Source organism: Humulus lupulus, chromosome 6 (assembly GCF_963169125.1).
Source record: "Humulus lupulus chromosome 6, drHumLupu1.1, whole genome shotgun sequence".
NCBI classification, from domain to species: Eukaryota; Viridiplantae; Streptophyta; class Magnoliopsida; order Rosales; family Cannabaceae; genus Humulus; species Humulus lupulus.
Window position 1 is genome coordinate 123,896,086 of NC_084798.1, and position 21,726 is coordinate 123,917,811.

At 40.2% G+C, this 21,726-nt stretch overlaps 1 protein-coding gene across 2 annotated transcripts in view; it reads left to right on the forward strand.

The window, feature by feature from the left end:
* Nucleotides 1-494, forward strand: part of LOC133782506 (pentatricopeptide repeat-containing protein At4g04790, mitochondrial-like) — a 50,380-nt gene extending 49,886 nt beyond the window's left edge. The window contains exon 17 of one of the 2 annotated variants that reach the window (XR_009870559.1): nucleotides 115-420. Coding sequence is in view for 1 of the 2 variants with exons in the window: in XM_062221828.1 (XP_062077812.1) it covers nucleotides 115-265 (151 nt within the window). In the remaining variant the exon portion in view is untranslated. Of the gene's footprint in view, nucleotides 1-114 lie in introns of both variants that reach the window. The other variant, XM_062221828.1, reaches the window with a different exon arrangement.
* Nucleotides 495-21,726: the final 21,232 nt, after the last annotated feature.

Sequence of the window (21,726 nt, forward strand, 5' to 3'; positions counted from 1 at the left end):
GTTTTGTATTGATTTTTCTTTTAACGAATTTCATGTCTTCAGACTTATTTCCGTACATGAGGAATTATTTCTTTACCTCTATGTTGATGGATTTCGATATTGAAATACTTGCAGGATGTATCAAGTTTTGTTGATTGCCAGGGACCATAAGGCTGCAAAGATCTTGCTTACTCAAATTCCCAAGGACGATCCCCATGTTCGACAAATTATCAAAGCATGTCAAACAACTTTCTCAAAATCGTCATTAAAAACATCTAGGAAATAGAGGGAACAATAGCAAACTTTTTTTGTTGGTATTTTTTTTGTCCTAACTCATCAATCCTTCGATTTAACTTTCAGTGGTGTTGTAGTACGTTTAAATGTAGTAAATGTGATCAGTAGCTTGTATTGTTCAAATAATAACTAGGTAAATCACCTTAAGTTGACTCGGAGCTTAAGCCAAAAGTAAAAAATTAGAAGATTTTTATTACCAAATAGCAAATTAGCAAGTTGAATCTACTAAATGGCAGTCTTCACAACCAAACATTCCATGCCATGTCTATCGCCTTATACTTTTTCTAGTTTTTGATAGTGCAAACAACAATATTCATTAATATAATATTCATTATTAGAACTTTTCCTTACTCATAATGGTATTTTGCGTCATTATTGGCCGCATTTACTGTGGGATTAAAACAGTGTTTTAATTTTATATTTTAGCACATCTTAAAAATAATATAATTCTAAGTGTTGTGAAAAGTGTCAAATTTAACACGGAATATAATATAAGCATATATGTTGCTTTTTTTTAAGTTGACCTGTCACTTATTAATGCTTTTTATATTAATTAAAAACTTTGTAACTTTTAATAATTTTTATATATATTTTCAATAAAAAATTAAATGACTTATTAACTTTTTGAGTTAATTTGCATGTAAATCTTGCACAAAATATACAACATTCATTGAAGATGTTCTTAGATTGGATTAAAAAATATAGAAAAATTAATTAGTTGATCATTTGTCAACAACAAATTAGAAAAAAAATAAGTGAAATGCAAAGTAACAAATTTCTTTTTTACCATAAAAATACATAGAGTTAGGGAGTATTTTATCCCAAACTGGGGACAATTTTAAATTGTTAGGTTAATTTTTTCAATATCCTCTTTAGTTTCACAACAAAATTACATTTTAAAAATTATCCAAACATGACCTACATCTTGTTTTGAAAATTTGTCACATAAGTAAAAAAAAATTCACATGATTTTCATTAGTCACTAGGACTTTATAATGTAAAAATTACATGTATTACCCATTTTTAGACAACCCCTCTCATTTTTATCCACTATTTTAAACTCTTACTTTAATACCCAAAATTTCAATTGACATACCTATTGTAACCCTCTTGTTTAACGCCCAAATCGTGACAACCACTAAGCGGTGGTTGTAGTATAATCGGGCGGTTGATCCACAAGGAGGTAACCTAAACTCAAAAGATTAGTAGAAAATAACACAAAAATTAGTAACAATAAATAAATAAAAAGATGGAAATGAAAAGATGTTTGAGATTTTGATGTTGTCTTTTTTATGAAATGATAAAATGAGATAGGTGAAATAAATGTAAGATGTAATCAAAAGTTTGAGAAATGGAAAGTGTTTACCGAGATTTTCGGTAACTATATTAATGAATATTATTTAAGAGTAACGATAAGAAAAGTAGAAGGTTAACACGGGATTTTTACGTGGTTTGGGCGTTAATGAGCCTTAGTCCACGAGTCAATAGTATTAGAGCTTGGAAAGCCTTTTACAATGGAGTTTCTCTCTATATTTTGACAGAGTAACTGTATACTAGTCGAAGAGAGATCCCTTCTCCAATGTTCTATAGCCTGTATTTATAGGCTTATGGGAACACTGGGTCTGGGCCGGGTATGACCCGGGCCCATCAGAGATATGGATCCTCTTGGCCTTTCTAGTGGAAGCCCAATATAAAAGATAAAACATACATGAATTCCATACCAGTTAAGGCCCAATAAGTTGGCCCAAGAGCTATATTTCGCCCGACAAAACGGTACTTTTGGTCTAGACACTTCGAGTTACGAGGCAGATTCAGGGGACAAGACCATTCAGAGTTCTTGGCAACGCAGATCTGAAACAACGCCATGCAATCCCGAGGTGGCCTTTTCCGTAGGTGAAAAGTGGGGACAACGCCCACGCGGAGTGGGGCGGCTTTAGGGTCCTGGATGCTTGGTCCCTCCAACCAGGGATGATGTGATCCGGGTTCGTTTACCTTTGTCCCTCTTCATTTACCACAGGCCCAGACCGTTACCAATGTCCGGGGACGTTTACCTTTGTCCATCTTCATTTACCACGGGCCCGGACCGTACCAGGGTCCGGGACCAGGACGCGTATGTCGTGGGGGGTTCGAACTGTCTGCACGTCTCCCGGATGACCATACCGGACCCACTAATGGGCCCAGAAGTGCACCCGGGCCCGTACCCCTCCTAGACATTCCTGTACCAAGAGGCCCTGAGCCGGGCCCACATGTTGAACAACCCCTGACCATGGGCTTGGACGAATGTCCCGGGTCCACGCAGGAAATGGGGATAACAGAAAGGTTTCAAGAATCATCCATATGCTTGCTTAGTTACTTGGTTACTTGATTTACAAATAGACACAAGTAAATAGTTCACATCCCAACATTTACCTGGAAAATCTAACATTAAAGTCCACATTCTTTTCTAACAAAAGTCTATTTGAGTTACAAAGTTCTTTACTTTTAAAAGCACAATGTTAATCTTATGAAAAATCTAAAAATGACAAAATACCCAAAGGCAATAATGCAATAGAAGATTAGACATAAAATTATGTATCAATATTACTTTTACTAATTAGAAGTACATCAAAAGAGCATGACTAATCCTATATACTATTAGCATAAGTAAATAAAGATAACAAAATAAAGATGGAGATGAAAGAACATAAATAACTCAAAAAATTTACATTAAGAACATAGTAAATCAAAGTAACAAAATAACATCACTAGCATATGGAATCATCCCTAATCTTCCTAGGAAGATTAGGCCATTATGCTTATGATTCTCACAAAATTCTAAGAAGAAAATATGAGAAGAAAGTGAGTAGAAATTTTGCTATAGTTTCTTTTTTTCTAAAAATTACATACTAAGTGTGAAGAATGAGTCCCTATTTATAGGGGGAGACAAGGACTAAAAAGAAATTAAACAACAAAATGGGGTTTACAAAATAAATCTGAAATATTAATAATAAAATATGATTTTGAAAAATCAAATCTTATTATTAATATTAAACTGGCTATTTTGGTGTATGGTCAAAATGCCATTTTCCTAAAGCACCAAAAAAAGATGAGTTTTAAAGCTCAAAATGACAATTTTGCAAGGCCCAATACCCACAAAATATGGGTTGAAGGTGGCTGGTGGCAGATATGGGTTTTGACCCACTCCCAACTAATAAAAACGTGACATGTAGGCAGGCATCTGAGCAGTTGGGCAGCTGGGCTCTTTGAGCCGAAGGGATAAGGAGTGGACGGTTGGGCCTTTGTATTGGGCTAGCTGGGGAGTTGCTGCGTTTGGGGAAGCTCAGCGTTTATTAGGCTGGTGGTCACGTTGGAGTTGCTTGGACCATGGGAGATGCATTGGCGTGAAGGGCTGAAGGAGGCAAGTTGTTGGGCAACTGACAGGTGGCACACGCTGGAGGCAACAGCTGGGCATCTAGGCGATGCGTGGCGGGCAGAGACGATGACACCTAGCGGCTGGCAAGGAGGGAAGGGTTGTTGCTGCTGGGCTTGGGCCTCCGAATTGGGCCTTTTAACTCCAAAAATACCACATTTTCTTTGTTTCTTCAATTTTATTTGCTTCTTTCTTCTTTATTTCTTTTTCTTTGTTTCTAAGTGCCAAAAATACCAATTAAATCCTACAAAATAAAATAAACTAAATTAAAATTATATATTTTCATTTATAAATTAAATCATATTAATTCTATAAAAATATTAATTAAAACTTAATTTATTTTGACTATTAAAATCAATAAATGTGTATTTTTTGGCACTAATCACAACCTCCAACTAGCTTATTGCTAGTCCCCTAGCAATTCAAGCGAAAAAGAAAATTGTCAAGTTGAATAATGAAGTCAACCCAAGCAAAATCATCTAAGCATTTTCAAAGTATCAGCAAGAAGTCAGAAATTACTATCTAAGCTACTATAGTTGCGATTTCAGAGTTGTGTGTGTGTACACCAAACCATATTCTTTTTATCACAAGTCATAACACAAATAGTATTGAAAAATCTCAAAAGTATAAAGGACTCAACTCCAAGTTCCTCACGGGCATTGAAAGTATTTGTATGGGAAGGATTGCACTCTTGAAGTTGGAAATGTAACAGTAGAAAAGATAAACTTTTTAGGACAAGCAATTTGAACAAGTATTGATCACAAGATAGGAAAATCAACTTATTGGAATCCAAATGACAAACAATCTTTGGGATTTACATGAGAAAACTCAAAGTACAGAATGACAACTAACTAGAAATCATAAATAAGAAAATGAACTATAATAATAATAAAATTGTTTTTTTTTCAATACAATTACACAAAATAATAGTAATAGAAATATATATATATATTTTCAACAACTACAAAATGATAGAAGGAAGTGTTGCTCTTGTTCTCTTTTTTTTTTTTTTTTCATTTATCTATTATTTTTTTCCTTTTTCTTTTGTTTTCTTCTTCTTTTTTTTTTAAATTCCTTTTTTTCATTAATTTTTTTTTACAAGAGACAACACAAAAATAAAAAGGAAATTACAAATACAATACAATAAATAGAACACAAATTTATTACAAAGACTTATCTTAAATGAAAAACATCCCTCTAGTAAATGTCATGTTTTAAATTCCAAAGATGTGACTTTACCAACTCAAATGATCAATAAAAGTTCAAAAAGTTGTTTTCTCAACTCTCACAACTCACCAAGAAATGAAAAACTTTAAACTTGAAATTTCGCTCAACTATTTGTGTTAACAACCAATTTATCACATGTTTGGAGAGTGCACAAAAGAACTCTGAAAATCACTTCTTAATAGCTAAACATAGTAAGAACTGACTCAAACCAACAAGTTATACTCATGCTTGGATAATTTTGAGAAAATTTGACTTAAAAATTCAACAAGACAATAATGTTTTCCAAATGAATGCTAATGACACAACAATAAGATTTCCAAATGAAAGCCAATGCATGCTCACCACCCCAACCAAAAATCAGACAGTGTCCTCAATGTCAAAATGAATAACCAATGAAAAAGGTAAGGAAAGAGAACACCTGGATGATGACCATGTCCATGAGGTGAGAGCGAAAATAGCCTGGTAACAATACCCCAAAACAAACAAAATACAAAAACGAAAGCATACAAAAATAAAAGAAAGACAGAAAAAAATAAAGATAATGAAAAATAAAAATAAAAAGAACAACAACAAACCATTTAGAACTTCAGAGTGTATATATTGGGTCCTTAAGAAGGACCTCTTCAACACGATTCACACTCTCAATGTAATGCTTCAGTCTTTGGCCATTGACTTGAAAAATTCTCCCATCGATTGGGTCCTCGACCTCAACAGAACCATTGGGAAATGCTTGCTTTACTACAAATTGACCAGTCCATCGTGATCGCAGTTTACCGGGATGCAAGTGAAAGCGAGAATCGTACAAATGCACTTTTTGATTTGGCTCAAAGTGTTTTCGCAGGATTTGTTTGTCGTGAGCGATTTTCAATTTTTCTTTATAAATCCTGGAATTGTCATATGCATCGTTTCTCAACTCCTCAATTTCGGATAACTGGAGTTTGCGATTGATACCTGCGACATTCAGATCAAAGTTTAGGGCTTTGATATCCCAATAAGCTTTATGTAATGCCCCAAATTCTCCGATGTGTTTAACGGCGTGAATAGTAGGCCGGGAGGGCCATACTTGCTTAATTATGTTATTAATTGATAAAATGCATGTATATGTTGATTATATTATAATATGATGTGAAATGCATGCATGCGAGTCCATATTTTTAATTACAGGGGTGTGATGGTAATTTGGCCCGTTGAGGGTAAGTTGTTTATTTGGATGCATGTTGGTGATATATTTTGAGACCACATTATGATGTGGGTTTGTTCGAGCCATTCGGCATGAGACGATCATGGTATGTTAATTATCGGTTTGGTCATAACAGGCTTAAGTTCGGGGCTCGGGGTGAGTCTCGGGGTGTATTTAATGATTAGAGTGTTACTGGGCATTAAAGGGTAACAGGATGTGAATTATTGGTGTTTGAGAATATTGAGATTAGCGGGAATTGGGAAGAGTTAATTATAATTAACGGGATAAGTGGAAAGTACTAATTTTACCCTTAGAATGGTTTTAGAAGCTTTAAAAGACTTAGGGGTATTTTAGTCATTTGGGTTTGGATATATATGGTTTTAGATAGCTGTAGAAACAGAATACAAACAGGGCATTCTTCTTCCTTCCCGTACGTTCATTTCCTCCACTTTCTTCTTTGGTGTTTTTGAGCTCAAAGGGTGGAATCAAGCTAGGAGATCAAGGGGCTGAGGTTTTAGGCTTGGTTCAGCTATTGGAGAGGATTTAATTCCAGGTTTGAGGTGAGTTTTATCCATTGAGTTTCTGGTTATACCCTGTTTTTGTTTTAAGTTTTCAGCTTTTTGTTTCTTGATGGAAGTGTGGATTTGAGGAGGTTTTAGTTGATGTTTAGGTTGGGTTTTGATGAGGGGAAGTTATGGGTGATGTCTAGGGGTTTAATTGTGTGTTTGGAGGAGGTTTTGGGTTGGTTTGAAGGGCTGGTTTGAGAGGAAAAATACAGGGGAAAATTTAGCTCGCGTGCTGTCATATTGCTGGTCTGGGCTGAGCGCCGCGCCGCGGCTGTGGAGCGCCGCGACCCTTGGCATCTGGCAGGGGAGACCCTCTCTGTTTGAGGGCGCGCCACGACGCAGCTGAGGAGGGTCGCGGCCCTTAGGGCATTTTTTTGCCAAAATGGAGTTTCTAGCATGGGGATTCAAACCTAAGGCCTCGGGGTTGAACCTACTACCCGGTTGAGTAGTGTTTGATGTCCCGGAGGTTAGGTTTTGGTTTGGGAACATTTTATTATTCATTTTATTGATGGAATCCCATAATTGGTTATGACCAGGTAACCGCTAAAGGACCAAAAGATTGATCGTTCTCAGGGTTGTTCTTTTATTCATTCTAGCTCGAACCAGAGGTAAGAAAACTGCACCCCAAGTGTGACATGCATGGGTTTTCATGAGGCATGCTGGTTGTGTAAATATGGACATGGACTGAATATAGAATGTTTAGCATATGCTGCTCACTTGTGCATGGTACTGACTCATTAGTCAGATTTGGCAAAGGTGCTAGTATCAACTGTGAAGTTGTGACTTCTTAGTCAGGTTCGGCAGTGGTACTGGGCACTGGTCACATTGAGCTGACTCGTTAGTTAGGACGGCCTTAGCATGTTAACGCAAGCCAACAAGATTAGATCTAATCGACTATTAGCAATGAATGACTCAAAGAGCATTAATGCCAGGCCGACCCCGAGGGTCGATGAATGAAATAAGCACTTGGAGGCTAGTGGCTTACCTAGCAGCCACTCTCCCACTTGAAACAGTGACATGCTTGTCAGTCACTCAGTATGGTTTACCAGAACCTGTTGAAGGCTAGTGGCTTATCTTGCAGCCACTCTTCCATTTGTTTCAGTGACTTGCTTGTCAGTCACTCAGTATGGTTTATCAGGACCTCATGTGATGTTCACTCAATTGTTTGAAAGCTTTATACTCAGTGTGATTATAATGATAATCATTTGATAATGTTATTGAATAGTATTATGTTTTCTTGCTGGGCTTTGGCTCATGGGTGCTATGTGGTGCAGGTAAAGGAAAAGAAAAGATCACCTAGCCTTGAGTGGAGAGCTTAGGTGGTGATGTGTACATATGCGGCCGCTTGACCACCACGGCTAAGGAGTTCTCAGAGGAACTAGGGGGTTTACCCTATTTTTGCCGCTTAGGTCGGCGGGATAGTAAATTTGAAACAGTAGTGACCATTTTGTACTGAGAACAACTTGTAAACGTTTTGTTTAGCTCTGTAGAGCAATTTGTAATGAAAATCTCCATTTCCTTTTTATTGGTTTTATACCTTAACCTGTTAATTACACTTAGAGCATGTTTTTGACCAAAGGACTCGGGTAGCGAGTCAAATTTCTGGTCCACCGTTCACCGTAACTGTTTTGGAGTAACCAGGGCGTTACAACTTGGTATCAGAGCCATGCCAAGGTTAAGGTTCCTGTAGACTGGCTGGGCATGTACGCACATCACTGAAGTCAAGCTCGACTCATGGTTTGGTAACTCTTTATGTAATTATGTGCATAACTGCCTAAATGTGGTGCAAATGCTTTACGTGTATGCATGAGTCACTGTGTTGGCCTTGTGCCTCTGAAATATTATGAACTGTTATGTGATACATGCTGAGTGCTGAGTGCCATAAACATGTATCTGTTTGTGAATATCGAATGACTATGGAATATGATAATTGTCTGCTTGTTCTTGGACCGTGAGGCGGCAAGAGGTTTAGTTATTACTACCTGACTGGCCGTATTGGTTATTATTGTTTCAGTAAGGTATCAGTGACAGAATGAACCCAGAACAGACAGACACTACAGCTGGCCAGAGTGGTCAGGGTCAGAATAATGACAACAGCCAGGGTCAAGAGAATGACCAATCCCAGATTCCACAGCCAGCACCTGCAAACTGGCAGCAGTTGTTTAATGATTTGCAGGCAATAGTGTTGAAACAGGGAGAGGAGCTTCGTCTCCTGAGACAGCAACAAGTGCCTGTGGTGGCCAGTGTTGCAGAGGCACCTTCTGTGTCAGTGCCAGTTACTGGGCAGCTGCTTGAGGCTGGAAACAGATTGGAACCTCTTTATGAGCGGTTCAGGAAGCAACAACCTCCTGTGTTTGAAGGCAGTGCAGATCCTATCAAAGCTGAACAATGGATGAGCATGATTACCACTATTCTTGACTTTATGAGGGTAGTTGGTAGTGAGAGGGTGGCCTGTGCTGCCTATATGTTTCGGGATGATGCCCGGATTTGGTGGGAGGTGGTTGGCCAGACCAAGAATGTTAATCTCCTAAGCTGGGAGGAGTTTCAGACCTTGTTTAATGAGAAGTACTATAATGATGCTATTAGAGCGGCGAAGGCCGATGAATTTATGAGGCTATTTCAGGGAAGCTTATCAGTTACTGAGTATGCCTTAAAGTTTGACCATTTGGCAAAGTTTGCCAAGGAATTGGTGCCCACTGATGGGACTAGGAGAGAGAGATTCCTCTAGGAGCTACAGCCCAGGTTAGCCCGTGACGTTCGCATCACCACTGTGGCAGGAGTCACTACTTATGCATAGGTGGTGGAGAAGGCACTCACAGCTGAGAGTGCAGAGACCAAGATCTGGCGTGACAATGCAGCCAGAAAGGATTTCAAGAGGATAGTTTCTCCATTTGTTGTTTCTGGTAGGGGTGTTGGCCCCAGTGATCAGAAGAGGAAGGTTCCTAATACCTTCCCAGTTCCAGGTCCTGACAGGAGGCCCCGCGGTATTACAATGGGTCGTCCTGGGGGTAGTGAAGCCTGGAAGACTCGTCCTGAATGCCCTAGGTGCAAGAGGCGCCATTTGGGAGAGTGTAGGGCAAAGGCCTTCTATTTGTGTGGAGTAGTGGGTCACCTTAAGAAAGATTGCCTTCAGATAGGGAAAGAGGAACCCAGAAAGGTGGACGGCTCGGCCCCAGCTCGAGTGTTCACGTTGACTCAAGCAGAAGCTGAGGCTTCCCCCTCAGTTGTTACAGGTCAGCTTCTTAGTGCAGGAACCCCTTATCATGTGTTAATTGATTCTGGTGCTACACATTCCTTTGTTTCCAGTAGCATTATTGATAGGTTGTGTAGACCTTGTGATTTCTATGCTGTGGGGTTTGGTACTTTGTTACCCACTGGGGAGTTAGTGGTATCCAGAAGATGGGTCAGATCTTTGCCAGTGACAGTACAGGGCAGAGAGTTGTCAGTGGACTTGATAGAGTTAGTTATGACTGACTTTGATATGATACTGGGTATGGATTGGTTGGCAAAGTATGGGGCAACTATTGACTGCAGAAGGAAGATGGTCACCTTTGAGCCTAAAGGTGAGGATCCTTTTGTGTTTGTTGGTACTGTGCATGGACCTCACGTTCCTATGATTTCTATGTTGAGGGCCAGGGATCTATTGCAGAGAGGTTGCATTAGATTCTTAGCCAGTGTGGTTGACACCACTCAGGTCATGCCAGTGAGACCAGAGGATACTAGACTTGTATGTGAGTTTCTGGATGTGTTTCCAGAAGATTTTCCAGGATTGCCACCACATAGAGAGATTGAGTTCGTTATAGAACTGGCACCAGGGACGGAGCCAGTGTCTAGAGGACCATACATAATGGCCCCAGCTGAATTGAAGGAATTAAAAGTGCAGTTGCAAGAGCTGCTGGATATGGGTTTCATTAGACCTAGTTTCTCACCTTGGGGTGCGCCAGTTCTGTTTGTGAAGAAAAAAGATGGTTCTCTGAGAATGTGTATAGATTACAGGGAACTGAATAAGTTGACAATTAAGAACCGATATCCTTTTCCAAGGATAGATGATCTGTTCGATCAGCTGCAAGGTATGAAGGTATTCTCTAAGATCGACCTTCGTTCTGGTTATCATTAGTTGAGGGTCAAGGAGGGAGACATACCGAAGACTGCCTTTCGTACCAGGTATGGGCATTATGAGTTTCTAGTTATGTCATTTGGATTGACTAATGCCCCTGCTGCTTTCATGGATATGATGAACAGAGTGTTCAAGGATTACTTAGACCAGTTTGTGATCGTCTTCATCGATGATATTCTGGTATACTCTCAGACTGAGTCAGAGCATGAGCAGCATCTGAGATTGGTTCTGCAAAGATTGAGAGAACATATATTGTTTGCAAAGTTTAAGAAGTGTGAATTCTGGTTGTCTCAGGTATCCTTTCTTGGACACATTGTCAGTAAGGAGGGGATTAAGGTAGATCCAGCAAAGATCGAAGCGGTCAGAGATTGGCCAAGCCAAAGAATGCTTCTAACGTTAGAAGTTTCCTTGGATTGGCAGGTTATTACAGGCGGTTCGTGGAAGGGTTCTCGAAGATTGCTAGTGCTTTGACTGAGCTAACACGCAAGAGCTAGAAATTTGTGTGGTCAGATAAGTGTGAGAACAGCTTCCAGGAACTAAAGCAGAGATTGATTACAGCTCCGATTCTGAGTCTTCCGACAGATCAGGAGAATTTTGTGATTTACTGTGATGCTTCTCATTAGGGTTTGGGCTGTGTTTTAATCAGAGAAGGTTATTGCCTATGCTTCTCGGCAACTGAAGGAGTACGAGAAGATGTATCCTACTCATGACTTAGAGTTGGCAGCGGTGGTTTTTGCTCTGAAGATATGGAGGCATTATCTCTATGGAGAGAAGTGTGAGATCTATACAGACCACAAGAGCCTGAAGTACTTCTTCACCCAGAAAGACCTGAACATGAGGCAAAGGCGTTGGCTGGAGTTAGTAAAAGACTATGATTGTGAGATTCTGTATCATCCGGGGAAAGCCAACGTGGTAGCTGATGCTTTGAGTCGGAAGGGTTCGGGGTAGATTCATGGTATGAGACTGATAGCCAGAGAGTTAGCAGATGATATGACCAGAGCTGGTATAGAGTTGCTGGTGGGCCAGTTGGATAACATTACGCTACAGTCTACATTGTTGGAGAGAATCAAAGAGGGTCAATTGAGTGATCCACAGCTGATCAAGATTAGAGAGGATGTTCTGGCTGGAGCATCCAGAGATTATATAGTGTCTGAGGTAGGCTTGTTGAGATACAAGGGGCGGATATGTGTTCCGTTAGACACTGCATTGAGGCGAGAGATTCTGGATGAATCTCATACTACACCTTACTCTTTGCATCCAGGCACTACGAAGATGTACCAGGATGTGAGATCGTTATATTGGTGGCTGGGGATGAAGAGAGATGTAGTAGAGTATGTGGCTAAGTGCTTGACATGTCAACAGGTCAAGGCTGAGCATCAGAGGCCGGCAGGGTCATTGCAGCCTCTGGATATTCCAGAGTGGAAGTGGGAAGACATCACGATGGATTTTGTGGTGGGCTTACCCAGGACTACTGGTCAGCATGATTCTATTTGGGTGATAGTGGATCGCTACACCAAGTCAGCTCACTTTCTGCCAGTGAGGACTACATATACAGTTGATCAGTACGCAGATCTCTATGTTAGAGAGATCGTGCGGCTCCATGGTGCACCTAGGTCGATCGTGTCAGATCGGGACCCCACTTTTACTTCCAAGTTCTGGGGGAGTTTGCAGAAAGCCATGGGGACAAAGTTGAAGTTCAGTACAACCTATCATCCTCAGACAGATGGGCAATCTGAGAGGACGATCCAGATATTGAAAGACATGCTGAGAGCATGTGTGCTGGATTTCGGTGGGACTTGGAGTAAGTATCTGCCTTTGATAGAATTCTCCTACAATAACAGTTACCAATCTACCATTGGAGTAGCACCTTATGAGATGTTGTATGTTAGGAAGTGCAGATCTCCCATCCATTGGGATGAGATAGGAGAAAGGAGATACTTAGGTCCTGATGCAGTTCAGAGGACCAGTGAGGCTATTGAGAATATTAGAGCTAGAATGCTTGCTTCTCAGAGTAGACAGAAGAGCTATGCAGATCCCAAGCGCAGGAACGTGGAGTTCCAGGTAGGAGACTATGTTTTCCTCAGAGTCTCACCATGGAAAGGGGTGAGAAGGTTTGGGAAGAAAGGCAATCTGAGTCCTAGGTTTGTCGGTCCATTTGAGATCCTGGAGAGGATTGGTCAGGTGGCTTACAGATTGGCTTTGCTTCCGGCGTTGTCTGCCATGCATAATGTATTCCATGTATCAGCTCTTGGGAGGCATGTATCTGATGTGGGCCATATTCTGAGTTATGAAGATCTGGAGCGTGAGCCGGATCTCTCCTTTGAAGAGCAGCTAGTTCAGATACTTGACAGAAAGGACAAGGTCCTCAGGAATAAGACAATACCTTTGATTAAGGTATTGTGGAGGAACAGCAAGGTCGAGGAGGCGACCTGGGAGCTGGAGTCAAATATGCAGAGTCAGTATCCCGAGCTGTTCAGGTAATTTCGAGGACGAAATTTCGGTAAGGAGGGGATAGTTGTAATGCCCTGAATTCTCCGATGTGTTTAACGGCGTGAATAGTAGGCCGGGAGGGCCATACTTGCTTAATTGTGTTATTAATTGATAAAATGCATGTATATGTTGAATATATTATAATATGATGTGAAATGCATGCATGCGAGTCCATATTTTTAATTACAGGGGTGTGATGGTAATTTGGCCCGTTGAGGGTAAGTTGTTTATTTGGATGAATGTTGGTGATATATTTTGAGACCACATTATGATGTGGGTTTGTTCGAGCCATTCGGCATGAGACGATCATGGTATGTTAATTATCGGTTTGGTCATAACAGGCTTAAGTTCGGGGCTCGGGGTGAGTCTCGGGGTGTATTTAATGATTAGAGTGTTACCGGGCATTAAAGGGTAACGGGATGTGAATTATTGGTGTTTGAGAATATTGAGATTAGCGGGAATTGGGAAGCGTTAATTATAATTAACGGGATAAGTGGAAAGTGTCAATTTTACCCTTAGAATGGTTTTAGAAGCTTTAAAAGACTTAGGGGTATTTTAGTCATTTGGGTTTGGATATATATGGTTTTAGATAGCTGTAGAAATAGAACACAAACAGGGCATTCTTCTTCCTTCCCATACGTTCATTTCCTCCACTTTCTTCTTTGGTGTTTTTGAGCTCAAAGGGTGGAATCAAGCTAGGAGATCAAGGGGCTGAGGTTTTAGGCTTGGTTCAACTATTGGAGAGGATTTAATTCCAGGTTTTAGGTGAGTTTTATCCATTGAGTTTCTGGTTATACCCTGTTTTCGTTTTAAGTTTTCAGCTTTTGGTTTCTTGATGGAAGTGTGGATTTGAGGAGGTTTTAATTGATGTTTAGGTTGGGTTTTGATGAGGGGAAGTTATGGGTGATGTCTAGGGGTTTAATTGTGTGTTTGGAGGAGGTTTTGGGTTAGTTTGAAGGGCTGGTTTGAGAGGAAAAATACAGGGGAAAATTTAGCTCGCGTGCTGTCATGTTGCTGGTCTGGGCTGAGCGCCGCGGCCCTTGGCGTCTGGCATGGGAGACCCTCTCTGTTTGAGGGCGCGCTGCGGCGCAGCTGAGGAGGGTCGCGGCCCTTAGGAAATTTTTTGCCAAAATGGAGTTTCTTGCATGGGGATTCAAACCTAAGGCCTCGGGGTTGAACCTACTACCCGGTTGAGTAGTGTTTGATGTCCCGGAGGTTAGGTTATGGTTTGGGAACATTTTATTATTCATTTTATTGATGGAATCCCATAATTGGTTATGACCAGGTAACCGCTAAAGGACCAAAAGATTGATCGTTCTCAGGGTTGTTCTTTTATTCATTCTAGCTCGAACCAGAGGTAAGAAAACTGCACCCCAAGTGTGACATGCATGGGTTTTCATGAGGCATGCTGGTTGTGTAAATATGGACATGGACTGAATATAGAATGTTTATCATATGCTGCTCACTTGTGCATGGTACTGACTCATTAGTCAGATTTGGCAAAGGTGTTAGTATCAATTGTGAAGCTGTGACTTATTAGTCAGGTTCGGCAGTGGTACTGGGAACTGGTCACATTGAGCTGACTCATTAATCAGGACGGCCTTAGCGTGTTAACCCAAGCCAACAAGATTAGATCTAATCGACTATCAGCATTGAATGACTCAAAGAGCATTAATGCCAGGCCGACCCCGAGGGTCGATGAATGAAATAAGCGCTTGGAGGCTAGTGGCTTACCTAGCAGCCACTCTCCCACTTGAAACAGTGACATGCTTGTCAGTCACTCAGTATGGTTTACTAGAACCTGTTGAAGGCTAGTGGCTTATCTAGCAGCCACTCTTCCATTTGTTTCAGTGACTTGCTTGTCAGTCACTCAGTATGGTTTATCAGGACCTCATGTGATGTTCACTCAATTGTTTGAAAGCTTTATGCTCAGTGTGATTATAATGATAATCATTTGATAATGTTATTGAATAGTATTATGTTTTCTTGCTGGGCTTTGGCTCATGGGTGCTATGTGGTGCAGGTAAAGGAAAAGAAAAGCTCACCTAGCCTTGAGTGGAGAGCTTAGGTGGTGATGTGTACATATGCGGCCGCTTGACCACCACGGCCAAGGAGTTCTCAGAGGAACTAGGGGGTTTACCCTATTTTTGCCGCTTAGGTCGGCGGGATAGTAAATTTGAAACAGTAGTGACCATTTTGTATTGAGAACAACTTGTAAACGTTTTGTTTAGCTCTGCAGAGCAGTTTGTAATGAAAATCTCCATTTCCTTTTTATTGGTTTTATACCTTAACCTGTTAATTACACTTAGAGCACGTTTTTGACCAAAGGACTCGGGTAGCGAGTCAAATTTTTGATCCACCATTCACCGTAACTGTTCTGGAGTAACCAGGGCGTTACACTTTATGCTCGAGCTCGACAGGTAAATGGCAGGCTTTTCCAAAGACAAGTCGATAAGGAGACATCCCAAGAGGGGACTTGAAAGCAGTGCAGTATGCCCAAAGAGCGTCTAGAAGGCGTGTAGACCAATCTTTGCGGTCGGGATTTACTGTCTTTTCCAGAATGTGTTTTATCTCCCTATTGGCTAACTCAGCTTGACCATTGTTCTGTGGATGATAGGCATTTGCAACTTTATGAAGTACACCATACTTGCGCATAAGAGCCTCAAAGGATCGGTTACAAAAATGAGTGCATTGATCACTGATGATAGTGTGAGGGGTACCAAACCTTGATAACACATTTTCTTTCAAGAATTTGACAACTGTAGCGTTATCATTGGTTCGACATGGTACAGCCTTGACCCATTTGGAAACATAATCCACAGCGAGAAGAATGTAAAGGTAGCCAAAAGAAGGTGGAAATGGTCCCATAAAGTCTATCCCCCAACAATCAAATATTTCAATAACAAGAATTGGGTTCAAGGGCATCATGTGTCAACGGGATAAGGATCCTAACTTTTGGCACCTTACACAAGAATGACAGAAATCATTGGTGTCTTTGAACAGAGTGGGCCAGTAAAGACTGCATTGTAAGATTTTTGCAGCGGTTTTCTTCACAGAGAAATGACCACCATAAGCATCATTGTGGAAAAAATTAAGCACACTAGACACCTCATCGTCATGGATGCATCTTCGCATGATTTGGTCGGGGAAATACTTGAATAAGTATGGGTCATCCCAAAAGAAATTGCGCACCTCGACCAGAAATTTGCGTTTGTCCTGTGAACTCCATTCAGATGGGAGTTCACCTGTTACTAAGTAGTTTACAATGTGAGCATACCACGGTAACTTAGCAACAGAAAGCAATTGTTCATCGGGGAAATCATCGTGAATAGGTGGACCATCAGTGGGATCACTGAATTCAAGTCGGGACAAGTGGTCCGCGATGACATTTTCAACACCTTTCTTGTCTTTGATCGTTATATCAAATTCTTGCAGGAGAAGGATCCACCGTATTAATCGTGCCTTAGCATCCTTTTTGGAAAGGGGATACTTAAGGGCGGAGTGATCTGTGAAGATCGTAATAGGTGATCCAATCAAATAAGAGCGGAATTTGTTAAGAGCAAAGACAATGGCAAGCAACTCTTTTTCAGTAGTGGAATAGTTCATTTGAGCACTATTGAGAGTTCAGCATGCATAATAGACAACAAAGGGTTTCCCCTCCCTTCGTTTCCCTAGCACAACTCCCACAACAAAGTTGCTGGCGTCACACATGATCTCAAAAGGAAGACTCCAATCGGGTGACTGAATGATGGGAGCGAAAGTAAGTGAATTGACAAGCATTCAGAATGATTCCTCACACTTAGGTGTCCATTCAAAAGTGGCATCTTTGGCTAGGAGGTTGCTTAGCGGACGGGCAATCATTGAATTTTTTTGTATGAACCTCCTATAGAAACCAGCATGACCAAGAAATGACCTAACGTCTTTGACAGTCTTAGGAGTCGGTAGGTTGGAGATAAGGTCGACTTTGGATTGATCAACCTCAATTCCTTTTTCAGAAACAATGTGGCCTAAGACTATGCCAAAAGATACCATGAAGTGGCATTTCTCCCAATTGAGGACAAGTCCTTTCTCGATGCATCATTTTAAAACAGCTTCAAGATAAAGAAGACATGTCTCAAAGGAGTTTCCAAAAATGGTTAGGTCATCCATGAATACTTCCATTGATTTTTCGATCATGTCTCTAAAGATGCTCATCATGCGTCTTTGGAAAGTAGCTGGTGCATTACACAAGCCAAAATGGCATACGCCGGAAAGGAAAGGTGCCAAAGGGGCAAGTGAAAGTGCTCTTATCTTGATCCTCTAATGCAATCTCAATTTGATAAAAGCCAGAATAGCCATCAAGAAAGCAATAGAAAGGATGACCAGCTACACGTTCAAGAATTTGATCGATGAATGGGAGTGGAAAATGATCTTTGCAGGAGGCGGCATTTAATTTTCTATAATCAATACACATGCGCCACCCCGTCACCGTTTTTGTGGGGACAAGGATCCCTTTTTTGTTTTGGATAACGGTGACACCAGATTTCTTGGGCACAACTTAAGTAGGACTGACCCATTTGCTATCTGCTAACGGGTAAATAATACCAGCATCTAGCAATTTCAAATCTTCATTTTTTACAACTTCTTTCATCGTGGGGTTCAGTCGTCGCTGAGGGTCTCTTCGAGGGATGGCTTCATCCTCCAGATTGATTCAATGGGAGCAAATTAAATGGCTAATACCTTTGATATCAGCAATGGTCCAACCTATCGCAGATTTATGCATTCGCAGTAGGTCGAGTAACTGCAATTCTTGAGAATTTTGAAGGTTGGACAAGATGATAACTGGAAAGGTTTCACCGTCTCCCAAGAAGGCATATTTCAGACCCTCGGGAAGTTGGGTCAATTAAACAATTGGAACCTCTTCGGCTGAAGTTTTCGGCTATGCCCTCTCACGAGGTAGCTCTTCAAAGCGAGGTTGCCAAAACTGAGTCCTTCTATGGCGTGAGTCTATGCGATCCGATTTTGCAGGAGTATACTCAATAGAACTTGGACTTTCATTGTCAGACAGAAAGAGGAGTTCATCAAGATTATCAAAGTTGTTGCGCAATTGAACCTCCTCGGGAATTATAGTGTCAATCATGAATGTTTGATAGCATTCATCATCTTCTCGGGGTTGTTTCCCGATGTGAAAGATATTGACTTCAAGAGTCATGTTTCCAAACGATATCTTCATTAGACCATTCCGACAATTGATCAAAGCATTTGCAGTAGCAAGGAATGGTCTTCCGAGGATAATAGGAATTTTAGACTCCATGTTCACCACAGATTGGGTATCAAGAATAAGAAAATCCACGGGGTAATAGAATTTTTCAATTTGAACCAATACATCCTCAACAATACCCCTAGGTTTTTTGGTGGAACGATCAGCAAGCTGTAGTACAACATATGTTGGCTTCATTTCTCCAAGACCGAGTTGTGAGTATACAGAGTAGGGCATGAGATTGACACTCGCGCCAAGATCAAGTAAGGCTTGACTGACTTCATGGATCCCAATTTGGCAAGAAATGGTGGGATAACCGGGATCTTTGTATTTTGGCGGTGCCTTTTGTTCAATCACCGCACTCACTTGCTCAGTCAAGAAAGCAGTCTTCTTGACATGATGCTTCCTTTTTGCAGTGCATAGATCCTTGATGATTTTGGCATAAGCGGGCACTTGTTTAATGACGTGAAGCAAAGGAAGATTAATCTTCACTTGTGTCAAGTGCTCAAGGAGTTCAGCTCGGTTATCAGGAAGTTTCCCAACAGGTTTCAAAGCCTAGGGAAATGGTACTTCTGGAGTGGCATTGAGTGGTGGATTTTCGGAAATGACTTTTGGAGTGCTGGGAGTATTGGATTTTATGGGTGGGTCTTGCAAAGTTTTATCGCTTTTCATCGTGATGGCATTCACTTCCTTGACATTTTGATCATTATAATTTGAAGATTAGGCCATGTGTTGGCCTTGCACATTGAATTTCGGTTGGGAAGAAAGTTTGCCTTTTTCCGGAATGGCCAAGGATTCAGTCAATTTTGAGAATTGACATTTCATTTCCTTGATTTCTTCCATCATTTGGTGATTCAGTTTGGATTGTTCCTCCATGAATGCATGAAGAGTATTCTCGAGAGAATTTCGTTGTGGATGAGCATTGTATTGAGGTGAAGAATACGCCTTTGATGGTTGAACTTGTTGCTCATTTCTCCATTGGCCTCCAGACGATTGAGCTTGGTTGGAATCTCTCCAAGTGAAATTTGGGTGGTTTCTCCAACCAGGGTTGTACGTATGGAAGAATGGCTTGTTATATGCCCCTAAGGCATTACATTGCTCCTCATAAACCCCCCCCCCCCTCATTTCATTCAAAGCTAAGCAGTCCTTAGCTAAGTGCTCCATCCCTCCACAAACAAAGCAAGGTTCTTGCGGTTCCACTTGAGCGATCATGTGCGACTTTTGGCCATTTTTCATCATAAAGACCTCAAACTGCTTTTTCAAAGCTTCGAGTTGGGCCTTAACACTATCCTCTTCTCGAAGTTGATAGATCCCAGATGGTTTGTGTCGGTTGGTGCTGTCAGTAGCACTTGGACCAGTCCAAGTGTGAGACTTTTTCGCAATTTCTTCGAGATATTCAAGAGCATCGTCTGGCTCTTTTTCGAGGAATTCACCATTGCATAGCATTTCTACAAACTGGCGCTCATGACTCGTGAGGCCTTCATAGAAGTAACTGACCAAACGCCAGTTCTCATAGCCATGGTGCAGGCACTGATTTAACAGATCTTTGAATCTTTCCTAGACTTGATAGAACGTTTCATTGTCCTTTTGGAAGAATGTGGAAATGTGTCGTTTTAGACTGTTGGTCTTATGGCTAGGGAAGTGTTTCAAAAAGAAGGATTTGGTCATCTCCTCCCATGTTCCAATAGACCTAGGTCTCAAAGAGTATAACCAGCTTTTGGCTTTTTCCTTCAAGGAGAAGGGGAAGAACTTCAGTCGCACAACATCGGCATTTTCGGCTCGATTATAGAACGTGGCTACCACCTCCTCGAATTATCTGATATGCACGTATGGGCTTTCGTTTTCCATTCCATGAAATGTGGGCAAGAGTTTAATCATGACAGGTTTAAAGTCTAATGCAGGCATATTAGGAGGGAAGATAATGCATGAAGGCGTGGAAGTGCGAGTAGGATGGAGGTAGTCATTGAGAGTTCTTGGTTGGATTTCATCATTGCGAGCCATTGCGAATGGGTTATTATCAGTGAAAGTTTGTGGAGAAGCAGGATTGGTGGAAGGAGTTCCGGTCAGAGTGACAGATGAATTGGAAGAAGTGTCACTAGAAGTTTCGTGAGGATTCATCCACTCTCGGGAATCAGAATTAGATTTATTTTATGTCTTTTTTTTTTTTTTTTGTTAAACTTGTTCCCAGGTAGATTTGGAGGTTTTCGGGTGATCTCCAACGCCTTACTAGAACTCCCCGAGGTTACTGAATAAGTATGGTGATCACAAGTCAACCTTTTCGACCAAACAACCTTTAAGCAGAGTGAAGTTGCTTATTTTGACAGAACAAGCTTGGTTTTCTTATAGTAATAAGTTCAACAATGTAATAGTGCAAAGGTAGATGCTCGAAATGTTCCCAGGCCGATTGGGAAGGTTGCCAAGGTACCGCTTTAGACCCACAATTGCCTAGACAGAACTCCCCGAGGTTCCCAGGTAAGTGTGGAGGGTAATGCTATCACAAACCTTATTTAACAACCAATCTTTCTAGATAGAACAATATCGGTTTCTACCATTTGTAATATTACACAATTGTTCCCAATACTAAGCGTTTTATGATTGAAATTTTATGAACAATTTTATGCAATTTTGTTTTGTTTTTTGTTTTGAAAAACCTAAATTCGAAGGAAAACTAAGGCAAAGGAAAAGAAAAACCTAAACTAAGCAACAAAATTAAAAAAAAAACACAAAAATAAAACAAAGAAAAGAAAATTAAAGTGAAGATAAAATAACAAGCTTAATCTTTTTTTTTCTACAAATATTTATTTAACTAAAAAAAGAAAAAAAAAAAGAAAGATTAATAAAACTATAGTTAAAAAGAGAGAAAAAAAATTATATAAGTTTATATATATAATGTTTTTTTTTGTTTTGGTATCCGAATAGTAGAGAAAAAAATTGAGAAATAAATATATATAATAAATAAATATATATGTTTTTTTTTTGACGTTTTTTTTTTATATGTATACTTCTATATGTGAAGCTTTATTTTTATTTTTGTCTTACCAAAAAAAGGAAAGGAAGAAAGAAAAAGAAAATATATATATATAAATAACTATTTTTTTTTTGTTTTTTTTATGATTTTTTTTAATAGTAATAATCAATTTAACTAAAAATTAGTAAATAAAAAAATAAAAATAAAAACTATACTACCACAATATTTACACCAACAAAAATACAAATAAGGTTACT